Source organism: Haemorhous mexicanus, chromosome 10, assembly GCF_027477595.1.
Source record: "Haemorhous mexicanus isolate bHaeMex1 chromosome 10, bHaeMex1.pri, whole genome shotgun sequence".
NCBI lineage: Eukaryota > Metazoa > Chordata > Aves > Passeriformes > Fringillidae > Haemorhous > Haemorhous mexicanus.
This window is the reverse complement of record NC_082350.1, coordinates 21411990-21426454: the sequence shown is the minus strand read 5'-3', so window position 1 is coordinate 21426454 and position 14465 is coordinate 21411990. Positions and strand designations below refer to the sequence as shown.

The 14465-nt window shown below is 37.9% G+C and overlaps 1 protein-coding gene across 1 annotated transcript in view; it reads left to right on the top strand.

The window, feature by feature from the left end:
• LOC132331459 (neuroligin-1-like) overlaps positions 1-560 on the top strand; it is a 118007-nt gene extending 117447 nt beyond the window's left edge. Inside the window, exon 4 of the mRNA XM_059854876.1 lies at positions 382-560. Coding sequence (XP_059710859.1) covers positions 382-560 — 179 coding nt within the window. The remainder of the gene's footprint in view (positions 1-381) is intronic.
• Positions 561-14465: the final 13905 nt, after the last annotated feature.

The window sequence follows — 14465 nt, the reverse complement described above, 5'->3', positions numbered from 1 at the left end:
GAGAACAGAAAGTTGCCCTGAGCTTTCAGATGAGTTCAGCCAAAACTCTCCTGTTAGTGGACATTACGTAGAAGACACCCAACTCAGCAGGGTCAGAATCAGAGCAATGCCTCACTGCATTTGAGCAGATGTGTTACCATTTTCAGTTCTTTTCTGCTTTTCATGGTGTTTCAAAACAAAGGAGTTTTAGTTATGAGCAAGCCACAAAGGAACTTTTGTGCCCCCCTGCCCATTTCCTTATGTAAAAGATGTTGCTTGAGAAACACTTCGAGAAAAAAATAACCTCACTAAAAAATAAATTAAAAAAAATTAAATTAAAATATTGCATGTATCTTCTTTGGTGCTTTCTTGAGATAAAATGTGTCTTAATATTTTTTCCAGACATTCGGGACAGTGGGGGACCTAAGCCTGTGATGGTGTATATTCACGGAGGGTCCTACATGGAAGGCACTGGAAATTTATATGATGGCAGTGTTCTAGCAAGTTATGGGAATGTGATAGTCATCACAGTCAACTATCGCCTTGGGGTGCTTGGTAAGAAGCTTTCAGCTTTCCACTAATCCCTGCTATCTGCAATGCAATTCATTTTATATGTGAGAATGTGCTTTAAAAAAAAAAATAAGCAGAAGAGAGGCATCAAGTATTTTTAATTTTTTCTTTGTCAGATATAAGGTTTGTATGCTGGGGATGAGATATAAAGACATTGCAGGTATTTTCTGGAAGAGCCTGCTGTCATGCTGCATGAAACAGGTATTCCCATTGCTGAGCTGTCCAGGCAGAAGAGTTTCTCTCTTTGTTTTTTCTTTTTTACTGTTTTTTTGTTGTTTCTGTGAATAACACTGATGCTTTAATTCATAGACAGGTAAATTAATTTTTAAAAAACTTTTAAACCATAGAGGGTAGGGTTTGCTATTGAAATGAAAGAGACTAACTTTTAATTACCACGATTTTTTCATGCTTTGAAAAAGTGAAGGATGCTATGAAAACATCTTTTTACCTGTGTTTTGAGCTTCATTGTGGTTTTGAGAAGTGGTATGGGTGTCATTCAAGTACATCCAGTATTTCTTTTCCAGATAACGAATTAGAGAATGAAAGAGTTACTTTTGATTGTTTCAAATACATTGGCTAGAACGTGCTCGTGCTGTTGGTAGAGGTGTGTGGTCTCCCTCTGGTACCTTGTATTTATGAGAAAAAAAAATTACTCTGCTATTTTCTCAGAATAGTCACATGCATGATAAAGTCCACCAGCTCTTGAGACAATATGATTGTTAGGAGGTTTTTCTGCATATTCTGCCAAACTATTGCATGCTGAGACTCCTGAGAGCAGGAGCTGGGCCCTGGGATATAATGGAGACCAGAACAGTAACTTCAGAACACTGGTATGGGTGTGAGGGTATTCCCTGTAACATCTGTTACAGCAGAGAATTTATTCTGAAGACCCATCAGTTTTATTTTAGTGTCTGCTACTCTGCTTTACTTTTGGGTTGTTGGTTTTTGTCATTTCTCTCTTCCTGGTGTTCTGAATTTGGTTAGATCAGTCCCCAAGTGTGTTGGTTCTGCTTTGCTCATCTGGGTAATTGTCTTCCAACAGTTTCATTTCTGTTAAAAATCTGACACCCTATTTTCAGGGGGATGGAATGGGTTTTAACTTTAGATTTTGAATTTAGTCTACTGTGATTGTGTTTTACAAGGGACTGAAATATTTCCAGAGAGATCATAACTATTATTGTCTGGATGTATTTCCTTGGTACTGGAGGTTTCATTTGTGATGTAACACGTTAGGTAAGGAAGTTCTGGTATTTTGTATCATTTTCTTCCTCCTGTTTTCTAATTATGTGATGACTTAAAGTCCTGGACACATATTAGTACAGAAGTTAATAATCTGCTGCCTGTGCCTCTAATCAACATTTTACTCTTGCACCAGTGCCTGTCTTTGATGTCTCAAACAGTATTTCCCTGTATTATATGCCAGTATAAAAGAAAGTATCTATTATCTGAAAGGGCTGTTTATTTTTGTATATTATTTAGTCTGATTCCTAAGTCATTAGTAATTGCAGTGTTTAAAAGGGCTAGTTGCTTGAAAGATGAAAATTAATATCCCTTTGTTGATGATAATGGTTTTTGCACTTGTAAATTAACACTGATCACTGAGGTAACCCACAGTTAACATCTCATCAGCTTAGGAGGATTTCCTTTTTGTTCATGTCTTTGTGATTCTTTGGGCTTCATGGTCTTTACTGAGCCTCAAGGGTCAAAGAGCTGATTTTATTTTAAGTGGGACCTATTACAGTAAAACCTCTAAAATTCCCAGCAGAATCCAGTGATTGGTATGAATACTTGATATGACGTTCTGCAAACCCTGAAACAGGTTTCAGGGTTTTTTTCTTAGTAAAACCAATGCTGTTTAAGTAGAAGTCATACACATTTACTCTATTTGGTGCAATGCCTATCTGTCATGTATTAAATGAATAATGATTAAATGGGTAGTGGAGAAACAGAGCAACAATCCGAAAAGAAAATTTGAGCAGTTTAAATTTTTCCTGCTTTTCCTTTTTTCTAATCTACAGATACCATCAGAGCAGGACTGTGCAGAATCATAGTACATATCAGCTTTTAACTTTGATATTTTGAAAGTCCTGTTCCTTCTTGTTCCAGCAGAATGTTACCTTTGCAGTCACATTAAGATATGGATTTACAAAAGCATAGGGAAAAAAATGTCACCTTCCCTTTCCTGATCATGTCCCACAAGATGAGAGGTCCAGCTCCACTGACTGGTGCCTGTGGGATACCTGGATATCCCTTCACCACTGTGTGAAATGCCTGGCTTTGCAGGCAGAAGGAGAATTTAAGGAATTATTAATCACATGAGAAGATGTAGGGATGAAATAAGGTCTGTCTTCTCCCTTACACATGACCTTTATTGATCTTGTATCAGACTTCTGTGGATAGATGTCTTTATATAGGTGATCTCTGTGAGCCATCTGCCATCACTTCACCAAAATGTTGACTTTTCTTAAACAAATAAACTGATAAATCATTATCATTCAATAAGTGTTTAGAGCTGAAATAGTAACATCTTCTTCCAGACCAATCCTGATGGGACTGGGGATGTGTTTGCTATTAGGTTCCTCCCAGTATTACATTTAGGTCCACAGTAGACAGCTTTTGATGCAGTTCAGATTATTTTCCTGTTTATTCTGAGTTGAAATATCCCTTGTTTTATGGACTAATCTCCTTGAGGAGCTGTGGTTTTTTGAGATGCAAGATTTACTTCTAAATAAAATGTTAGAAAATGCTTAAAAGTGAAATCCATTTGACAAAGAGAAAGCAATAATAAAAATTAAAGAATGATGGAGCAAGTGCATCTAAAATAAAACTAAAAACCAAAACCAAAACAAAATAACAAAATACACTAACCAAACAATCCAACAAAAACCCAAAGCCCTGGTGAGTTCCCTGGCCCAATTTTGTCTTTGAAACAAGTCTGAGGGTGAAAGTCTGTTAGAAACTATCCTTAGATAAAGATGATGGAAAAGAGAACTGCTTGCCCTGGGAAAGTGGGGACTACTGAATAAGGAGCCATTGGAAACACACTATGTCTTCTTTAGATTCTTTCTGAATGCAAGTCTTGTGCAAGCAACTTCACCAGAAGGAACACTGCAGAAGCAGCCTAACAGCCTTGAAGGACAGGGCAGATGCACCTTCATGGCTTCTTTTTGGGAAAGGACACAGGAAGACAAGTTTGGTTTTTAAGCTCAGCTGATAGGAGATGTCAAATGTTTACTCAATATATATCCACCTGGTAAAAAGCAGGAGCATTTTATTTAATTTTCATTAAGAAGATGGAATATATTTATAAAAGGAGTCTATTCAATATCCAGAAAAGGTCATGATGGACAGATTTAATACTGCCAGTGCTGTTTTCTATGTTATTTCTTATGAAAGGTTTATTTAGAGAAGGAGAATGCTTTGGGTCACCATTGGCTACTACTGCTTTCAATTTCAATAGTGGAGAGAAAGGAGAGAGCTGGTTTATGCTAGCTGGGAATTTGTTTCTTCATTTTATTAATTTATACTCTTTGTTCTTGGTTATCTTTAAGCCACAGGACTTTAATAGAACTTTAATAGAAAAAAAGCATTTGTATTGAAGCTTACAAACTGAACAGGGAGAAGAAATAATGACTTAGAGAAATCTCTAGTTTGAGCACTGCTTTAAATTTCTCATTTTTTCCTCTTTAAGAGGCAGTGGTTGTCCCTACTGAAATAGTAAATTGTCATTCCAAGGGTCTGGATCAAAGGTGGTAATAAACAAAAAGGAAAAATGGTCTGCATTTTGTATTTTCTGTTAGGCATTCATAATGTCTGCCTTGGGAAGGCAAACATCCTGATCTTTTGGACCAAAATTCATGTTAAAATGGAAGCAAAGCCATGAGTGAGATTGTCCTCCTTAGGCCTTCTTTAATTACATGAAATTTTCCCTTTTGAGGGGGATATAGGGACCTTTACTGTCATTGAGCCTTTATACTGCCACTCTCTAGTTTGAGAGTATTGTCTGGCATTACTGAACAGAAAACACAATCCAGGTGTTCCACCACTCCAATTTTTTTTTCCAGTTGGTACTTTTAATGCTGCAGGTAAAGTCTCTGCAGCAGACTGAAAGCTCTGATAACATTGCTCAGTGCATTATTTCCTACATAACTGGACTGAAATCAATGGGGCTCCTCAGTGCAGGGCATCCCCTTGTGACAGAGCCTGGCTGCCCATAATTTGAAGTGATGTGCTGAAGAATGAGGGTACTGGAAAGGTATTTGCTCCTCCTGCACAGAACTGCTTCTGAGAAGAGCTGTTCTTAGAATTCTGTTGTGTTTTCCAGCCCAAAATTCCATTTTTCAGTAGTGTGTTGTGTGAGCCAGCTGGGCTGGGCTGCAGCACTCACGCCACATAAAACACACATTAGCAACAGAAAACAGAACAAAGAGAAAAACACTGTCACAAAAGCCCTTTCTTAACTTTTTTAGTGACTGCTGCAGCTTTATGGATAATTTAGTGACAGAGGCTGAGTCTTGTTATGCCATAAAATGTTTTGTTGCTGTGTGTCTGGATACATGAGGAAGATACCTGAGGTTTGAACACCCATTGCTGCTGTGCAGTGATGCCAACCTGCAACCTCTCATTGGCCAAAGAGGTGCTTGAAATACAAGGACACAGCCCTGCAGTGAGGGCTGGGCAAGCTCTGCCAAGCCCAGAACCTCTGCCCTCACCCACCCTGCTCTCAGCAGGAGCTGCACATTCCCAGCAGGCCAGGAAAATAAAGCCCAACCTTTCCTTTATGAGCAAGTTTATGTGCATCAGCACCGTGGCAATTCCAGGATGCAGCCTGGTGAAACATTTCATGGCATGAAGAATTATCAGCTGACCATTTGCAGGTCTCAGAGATGAGAGAGATAAGAATATATAATAATGAAAGATGCTTCAGTGCAACTTGGAAATACCTGCCAATTTCTAATTCCATTGGGATTGACTAGAAGGTACTGTCTTTTTTTGTTTTAATACTTTTGTCTTTTTAAATAGAATAACATACCATCATTTTCCACATTGCTTTCAAACTAGATCTGCTTTTTTCACTGTTACTCTGATTTGTCAAATTTATTAATTTGATTTACCCTAATTTTGGTAATGATTTATTTGTATTGTCTCCATCACATAGTTTTGATGGGCTTTTTTTTACTGCCTTTCTCTTTATTTTGATGGCATGGTAACACTAATGAAAATATTAAAATGATAATTTAAAATATTATTCAAAACAATGTATAAAATTTAGATCTAAAACTTTCAAAAATTGCTTCATATGAGATTAAAAAGCTTTGGTCAACTTTTTAAAGATATTGTGATGAACTAGTGTTTTGTTTCACTTGAGTATTTTTGCAAAGAGAGCCTATTATATTCTTTTTATGCAACCTGGAGAGTTGTCTCTCTGAAAAGAAGCCTTTTCACTTCAGTAAAAGTAAGCATCTCATGGCATAGTGGCTATTCAGTGAAAGTAACAGTGCAATAAGAAGGTTTATGTTAGTTAGATATCAAAGGAGATAAAAAATGTACAAAGACTCTTTTTCCTGCATTGCTTAGACTGTGGGGTTTTCTTTTATAGTTCACAATTTAATATCCAGTAAAAGTGGGAAAATGTTTGATCATTAGCTTTGGTGACAAGCACATCCATTATCTTTTTATGAAACCTTAAAGGTACTGTCAGGAGATGGCATTTTATTCCAGCCTTGCTGCACCTCTAAAGGGTCTCTGATGAGCCTCTTCTCTGTTATCCATTTCCTAAGATGTTTGAGTAAAAGTGATTGATGAGCAGAAGATTATATATTATTGCCTAATTAAAAGTACATTACACTGAAAGTAAAGATGGAAAATTAATAGCAAAACACATCAAAATGTGCAGTCAAAAATCATTCAAGTTTTCTGAAGTGCAAGAACATGCAGGGAATGTTAATCTACAAATACTTTTAGGGATCCCTGACAGCTTCATAAAAATTTTCCTTTAGATAGAAATGAAATTTTAATATTTGAGGATTGCACAGTAGAGAAGGTGTCCAGAAGGCCTGATCTGATCCCACCTTAGCCTGGGGCATCACAGAGTCTTGGTATGAAGCCCTCCAAATGAATTTGATTCTAGATAAATGGAAGGAGTTAAGATAGAGAGAGTACTGCAGTTATCTATTCCCCCTGGTGCTGTACTTCACAAGGGCTGATTTACACATCCTTAGAATTCTGAAAATGCATTAGACAATTCTTATTTAATCTAGCAGGTAACCTCAGGGCAGCCCAGTTTGCAGGAGGCCCAAGCACAGCTCATCTAGATTTGCAGTGTCCTAATTTCATAGGTCCATTAATAGAATTAGCATTCAAATCTCAGACCTGCTGTCACTAATGATATTTTAGTGGGGGTTTTTTGTGATTTAGTGCCAGCCAAAGGGAGGTGGGGTATGCAGAGAAAGGGAGATTCCCACACTTGGGGCTGTAGCACCAAAATGACAAAATGGATGGGAGGTAAACAATGGGTTATTGGCTGGAGATCTTTAAAGGGTCAACTGCAAAGCACAGCAGGCAAGATGGCTCTGAAATGGGAACCCTGAATAAATAGTGCTCTCTGGAAATGAACCATTTCTTTTCTATTTGTGCTTTTTCTAGCACAGCCAATTGACATTATCCACCTGCTTGGATAGATGCATACACACACCAGCTTCTCTATTTTTTGGGGCACAAAGACATAATTTTATTTGCCATTGGATAGGTTTCTATTTTGGTACAGGTACATTTTAAATAACATGTTTACTCTGATGGTCTAGACATCTTTTTTGGTAAACAGAAAAATAACAAATAACAAAGTTTAAAACTATTCATTTTGGCACAAGAACAGTTTGTGTCATTTCTGTCAAGAAAAATTACTTTTTGGTAAGATAAACTTCCTTCATCAATATTTAATCATATAATAAAAGTATCCCAGTTTTTCTAAATAGCAGATTTATCTTTGAGAGCAGAATAAACTTCAGCATGATAATATTTGCAAAATAGGAAGGAGAAAGAGCTCACTGAAGCCAAGTTATAAATACCTTACAGCCTCAGAAAAAAAGTCAAAATCTTTGACCCTTTTCTCCTACATAATGTTAGTTGTAATTTTTATCATCTAGCTATGTGTAACTTCCTTCACTTTGCTCCAAGTAATATCTGACCAAATTTTGGACCATCACTGATCCCCATGCAAAACCTTAAATCTATTGTATTCTCAATGTTTCAGCTGTGCAACAGTACCTGCATTTTTCACTACACAATATCCTAAGCCTTTGGTTTGCTTGTGATGGGATGGGAGGCTTCTTGAAGAGCCAGATTTGGCCCCATCCTTAGAAGAAAACAGATTTTAGGCTGCTCTGCCTTTGCCAGGATGCCAAACTTCCCAGGAAAGGATCTGTCTGACTGTAAGCCAAGAGGTGGTGATAAACTGGGATTTTAATGCACAGCATTCCCAAACAGAAATATTCCTCTGAGTTCCCAATATTCTGTTTTTCAACCCAAGCAGAAAGACATTAAGAAATTCTCTGCAGCTCAGCAGCCAAGCCAGGTCTGTGCCCAGCCTTGGTGGGTCAGGAACTCTGCACTCCTGAGTTCAATGCAGCTGTAATTCATGCCCAGAAAAAGAGGTGAATGAAAATTCTTTCAACATTTATGATAGAAGTAGCAGGACAAGTAGACAGAATATTTCTAAATTCCCAGTTGACAGCATTTAATTACATATATTAAAATAGTTTTCTGAAGCTTAAATTAAGCACTCCTGTATACTGTGGGGCTTTGGAAGCAACAGATAACTTGACAGGGATTTCCATTGCAAATATTGCTCTCATTTTTCACACATTTCAATTGCATAAAATTCCTCATTTTATGTTTTTTTTCGTGTGCAAATTAGTTTACATATATGGGTACTAGATTAAATATTATTCTGATACTTCCTTGATGTATTCCTTGTGATATTTTTGAGTCAGTTGAACAAGGTCTGTATTTTAAGGTTGTAGCAGCACTTTTTAATGGTTAAAAAGAGTAATGTGAACAATAGATCTAGAGGTACAAAACTCTCTTGGCAGCAGTACTGGCAAGAGAGAGAGACCTGAATTTTTTCTTCTATTTAATCTGTGATCCATGTGTAAATGCCTGACTCAGCCAACCTAGAAAATACTACAGTAAAAATGTTGCAATTTGCATTACCTTCTAATGGAGAATATATAGGAGACTGTTATTTGATTTCTTATTTCCCAAGATGTACTGGCAAATAAATATTATTTTGACAAAACCTGCATTTGAATACATCATTGCATGAAAAACTGCTTCATTAAGGTCTCTGAAAGGCCAGAGGAAATGTTGTATATTGGTGAATATCCCGTGTTAAGCAAAGTATGAAAATTGCCTTCCAGCAGATATAAATACTAGCTACTAATGCATTTGTAAAAGTGTTTTGAATACATCTTGGGTTGTATATGTTACAAGCTAAAAATATTTTTGAGAAAAGAAAGATCACTTATACACTTTAATTAAGAATTTGAAATATATCCTCCATGTTTCAGGGGGTTTATTGCTTGAGAAGTAAATCTTACTGGCATTTTTCATTGTTCTGCAGTAATTTCTCACTATTTTTTCAAGATCCTAATGAAATAGAATGAAATAGATTTGAGCAACCTTTGTATGGGAGACTCACTATGCATTCAACAATCCTACTGATTTTAAAAATAATTTTTGCTGTATTTTTTTGTCAGATTTTGGATTTTTTTTTTAATGAAATATCCCCTAGTCATTATAATTTGTTCATTTTCTCAAGGCTTTCCACCAGGATTTGGGTTGAGGGATCTTAAATTGCCATAGGTATGCTGACAAATTTTTTTACTATTTCTTTTCCTATTGAAGAATTAATTTTTCAGTACAGAAGCACAAAATATTAAAAGAAAGGAGGCAGAGCACCATATAGCTCCAAATAATTTCAAAAAAAAATTTGGCACACATATCCCCAAGCTGTTTTGTTTACTTAGGTTCCAACATCCAATGAGTTTGGTCAGCACTTGTTTGTGACATCTCACTGATTCCAACAGGAAACACACATGGAAATGAATTCCTTCCCAAAAATTTTGTTCCCATCTTGCTGGTGTAGTTTATCCCACATTAATTGCTTTTCTTCTGTGAGTGACATTTCCCTTTCAGCTCCAGGAGAATGCTGTGTCTCCACTGGAGGTGGGTTTGCATTTCATCTGTGAGGTTTTACTGCAGCAGTGACACCACGGGGTGCCCTTCACTGGGCCCCCTGTGTGCTGGGGGGCCAAAGGCCATGTGCTTTCAGCTACCCATGAGCCACATTAATGACCCTGTGAAATGCACTCCTGAGCACCCTGGGGATGGTATAATTACTCACTTCATTATGACGTGCCTCTTGAAAAGTGTTCTCTAAATATTTTCCTTTTGCCATTATGTAGTTCTTAACAAGGATGGCTAAATTATAAATTATGGTGGACTGGAAGGGAAATGTTCACATCAAGGGGAATGTTAACTTTCTTTCCACCATTTTTTTCTGATCATTTACTTCTCCTGGGGGGAAAGACTGAGAGAGAATTGGGTTTGCTCAGCCTTCAACTCTGAAGCCTTCAGTGACCTAATTGTGGCCTCCCACCACCTGAAGGAGCTACAAAAATGGAGAGAGAGTTTTCACAGGAGCCTGCAATGAGAGAACAAGGGGGTATGGTCTAAAACTGAGAGTAGGTTTATATCAGACATCAGTAAAAAATTCTCCCCTGTGAGGGTGGTGAGGCCCTGGCACAGGATGCACAGAGTAGCTGTGGATGCCCCTGGATCCCTGGAAGTGTCCATGGACAGGTTGGATGGGGCTTGGAGCAACCTGGGATAGTGGAAGGTGTCCCCAGGGCTGGAACTAAATGGTATTTAAGACTCATTCCAACCCAAACCATTCTATGATTCTATTACTTAAAATTTTCTCTTTTGATACTTCATGGGCTTGCATACCCTGAGTGTTTAAAGTTTAAAGCCCCTTTCATTGCTGAGTTTCTCCTGTTGTACCTGATGGCTGATTGGATGCACATTGTTTGGATTTTGATTATCATTAGGTTCTTGAATTACTATTAAAGATAACTTAAAAGGAAAGGTACTCACTATTTCATTTATTTTCTTTCTGATGACAAAGAAATCACTTGACAACTACCTTGCTAGCACAGAGCTTTTCTAATGTGGGCTCCCTCCAGCTAAAGATGTGCTTTAAAAATGTTATTGAAAAATGCAAGATATTACCTGCATTTTCCAGCAACAACAAAATTCAACATCTGTGGAAGTGCCTGAATTTCATCTTTGCAGTTTTTCTAGGGAGATGCTGTAGAAGTAGTGATCGCAATTTCAAGTTTAAGGTTCCATTCCTAAATGGCTTTAAAACAATGCACACATTTCTTTTCCTTACCCCATCATAAGTGCATAATGTTGCTTTTTCATCCTTTGAAAGTTCTATATAGTTGTTGGCTGGTTTCTTTTTATAAATATTTCATAAGTAGTGTTTTGATCTCTGGTTCAAATTCAGTCATGGCAGCAGGTGTTGATAGGTTTCTTTTGAAAGTGCTGTGTACAAACAAATTTACAAACAGGAGTGTATTCAGTAGGTGTTGTGGAACTGATAATATTGAAAAAGTATTATGAAGAATAAGTTCTCAGTTTTTACCCTTTTTTTCCTTTTCTTGAAACATGCAAAATATGAACAAAAAATATCACTGCTTGGCTATGATCAAAGATCATTGCTTGGCTAGCGTATCACAAATGCAGCTGAGGGTTAAAAAAAGTCTGGATCATCTTAAAGACATTGAAAAAAGCCCTTGCCTTGCAGACAATGTTGTCTTGCAACCAGATCCAGCTCCAGGCTGTCACAGAGCAGGTCCTCTTGCAAGGTGGAGGTGAGCAGCAGTCATTAGGAACCATCAGCTTTGCTAGAACCTGATCTATTCTTACCAGGACCAAGCACAAACAGGAAATATTCTGTTTGTACAGACAAGGTTTTGCATACAGCCTGCTGCAGTGTCTCTGAAGGAGGTGCAGGTTTTGATTCTGCTGCCTGGAGCACCAAGGAAGACTGGCTCCACGCATTTGTTTCTCTCTCTTACTCCCATTCTTGCAAGCACCTCTATGGCTCACCACTCCTGAAATCTGCAGCATTCCAAAAGACTCTGAACAAATTCTGGTTATTGCATTGCATATAAAAGCCTTGCTCTGCTTTTATATGGTTCCCTTACAACACTCCAACAAAACAATTTTGAAAAATGAGCCCGAGAGGGTTTATTTCCCATTAATGACTGAATGCTGGCATTTGGATGATGGAAATAGATATGTTCCTTTGTGGGACTGTACAGATGAGAGCTTTTGTCATGAGATTGTGCTTTTCATTTACATGAGCTCTTCCTTTTCTGCTGCTAAAACTTTTTAGTCCTTTAAAAGCTTTTCCCATCACATTCTCTGTAGTTTCTCAGTGTTTCTTCCCAGGAGATCTCTATGATTTAGGTAAAGATAATCAATCTTGCTGAAAGAAACAAAATTACTTGTGGTGATCAATGTGTGCCAACAGTTAGTTGTTAAAGTCATCCTGAAAAGTTGCAGAACCCAGCAGAAACATATTCAGAACCTGCTTCTTATCTTCCTGCAAAAATCCAAAGGAAATTAAAACAAGCAGGTGAAGGGGTGTGGCTTTCACTGGCTTCAATGAGAGTTTATAAAGAACGAGGAAGATTTTAAAAAACAAACTCAGACTCTTGGTGGCATCCAGCAAAAGGACAAGTGGGCACCACGTATAGAGGAAAGTCCAAAAATAAAAACCTTGTTTATTCTGAGGGTGGCCAGATGCTGGATCAGGTTGCCCAGAGAGGCTGGGGAGCATCCAGTGCACAGAGACACTCAAACCCTGAGTGACCTGGCTGACTTGACCCTGGTCCAGCAGGGGAGGTGGTGAACTGAAGTCCCCACAGGTCCCAGGTACCCCAAGGCTGTGATTCTGTGATGGTAAGGCAGAGCAGTGAGTCCTGAGCACTGTTAGGGAGAAGATGAATCATTCTCTGGACATCTACCTGGTCTTTTAACACCTGATTATCTTTTAAATTCTTTACTTATCTTTTTTTTTAACACCTGAATATCTTATTAAACCTTCTCTCTGCATAGTCTGGGCTCGCCTGAAACTGAATTAGCCCATTATTGTTGTATTGGGAAAAAAAACCCTTTTCTGCAAAGCAATGACCACACTACCAGCTATTTTTGTCACCAGTAGATGTATCTTCTACTCACATGAGCTCAGGTTTCAGCCTGTGGCTCATGGGCACTGGAGGGATTACTCATTCCACCATCCCAATGGAGAAAACTGGCTCTGTTTTGACAGGCTGGCAGTGAGAGATAATAATCTGCCTCCTGAAAACTTAACCAGGCTTATGCCCAGAGCAGAGGTGCAGAAAGTTTTTCACACCTAAGCCTTCCCAGGCCTTTTGGTAAACCCTGCCCTTACTGCAGCATTAGCCAGGACTTGAGCAGGGGGGTGGAGGTGGGTAGGAATCAAATGGTCCCAGGCCAGATCATGCCAAGTCTTATGCTGGAGCTTTCTCTGCTGGAATTTGGGTTTTCAGGAACAGACCTCTTGATTTTAAGGAATCCTAAAGATTGCCTGCAAGTTATAGGACAATGGAAGACTACATTTTCTCTCCCTTCCTTGTCTTTCTTTTCCTCTTAGGAAAGGATCCCATGTAAGCTGGATGTTGGCTTGTTTTAGTTTGGTGCCATTTATTTGGGTGCAGCACCCAACCACCTGCATCCTGAGTTTTTGTTTTTGTCATGCCAGGGTGTTTCTTCTGTGCTGTCACTCATCTCACTGTTCCTTTTCCAGACAATTTGGCAATTCCTGAGGATATATTTTTTCGCATCTCTTGATGCATATTGAAAAATCACATTTTGATAAAGACCAATTTCTTAAGTAAAATTTGCCTGGGCTACAGATAAATACATCGCTTAGGGTGCATTAGTGAAATTCTAAAACCTTACTTTTTGGAAGCTGATCATACACTAAAAGCAGCAAAAAGGAAAAAAAAAATTAAATTGCCAATTACAGCTAATAGCTTGCTGCAATTGACATGAATGAAGCAGATTGAAGGTACTTTTAAAAGCAGCTTCTCAGTAAATCCAAGCAGTGAAATGTTTTGGAATGAAGCAGTTGCAAAAATGAGGTTAAATATGCTGTGCTTAACAACTTGCAGAACCCAGAAATCTGTTTTAGAGACATCTTTGGGGATTTCTCTGTAAGAATACAACTGATAAATGGGTTTGTTTTCCCTTGAGAGTGTTTACGTATATCTGATATTATTTGCTGCATCTCATTAGAAAATCCTGACCCCCAAAATTTTGGTTTTAAAAGACAACCAAAAAATATAACCCAGTGCTTGTGACAAACCTTATTATTTCATGAAATATTTTCAATATTATGGACTCCTTAAACAGCAGTATTTCTAAGTTGAATCCAACAAGTTAAAATACTTTTTCTGAAAGCTGAAAATGTATTTTGTATCTTAAGTCACTCATTTTTCAGAAGGAATATTAGAGTAGTTTTAAAGATGGAAGAGTTTTAAGAAAAGCAAAGAGCTTGTTATACTATGATGGGTAAAGAAGTAAAGATGAGTCACTGAAAGAGGGCTTTCTGAACATTTTTTATATTTATATTTCTCAGCGTTGTGTAAAGCACAGATGAAAGGTTAAGAGAGTAATAAACAAAGCTGAAATGTGATTTGGATGGGTAAGCTGCACTTTGATCTCCAGACTATAAAACACTGCTACCTGGGTCAGAACTAACACCCAGCAGGACAAACAATCACTTGTTTGCTGTGCTATAAAATTCACAATTCCTTTTT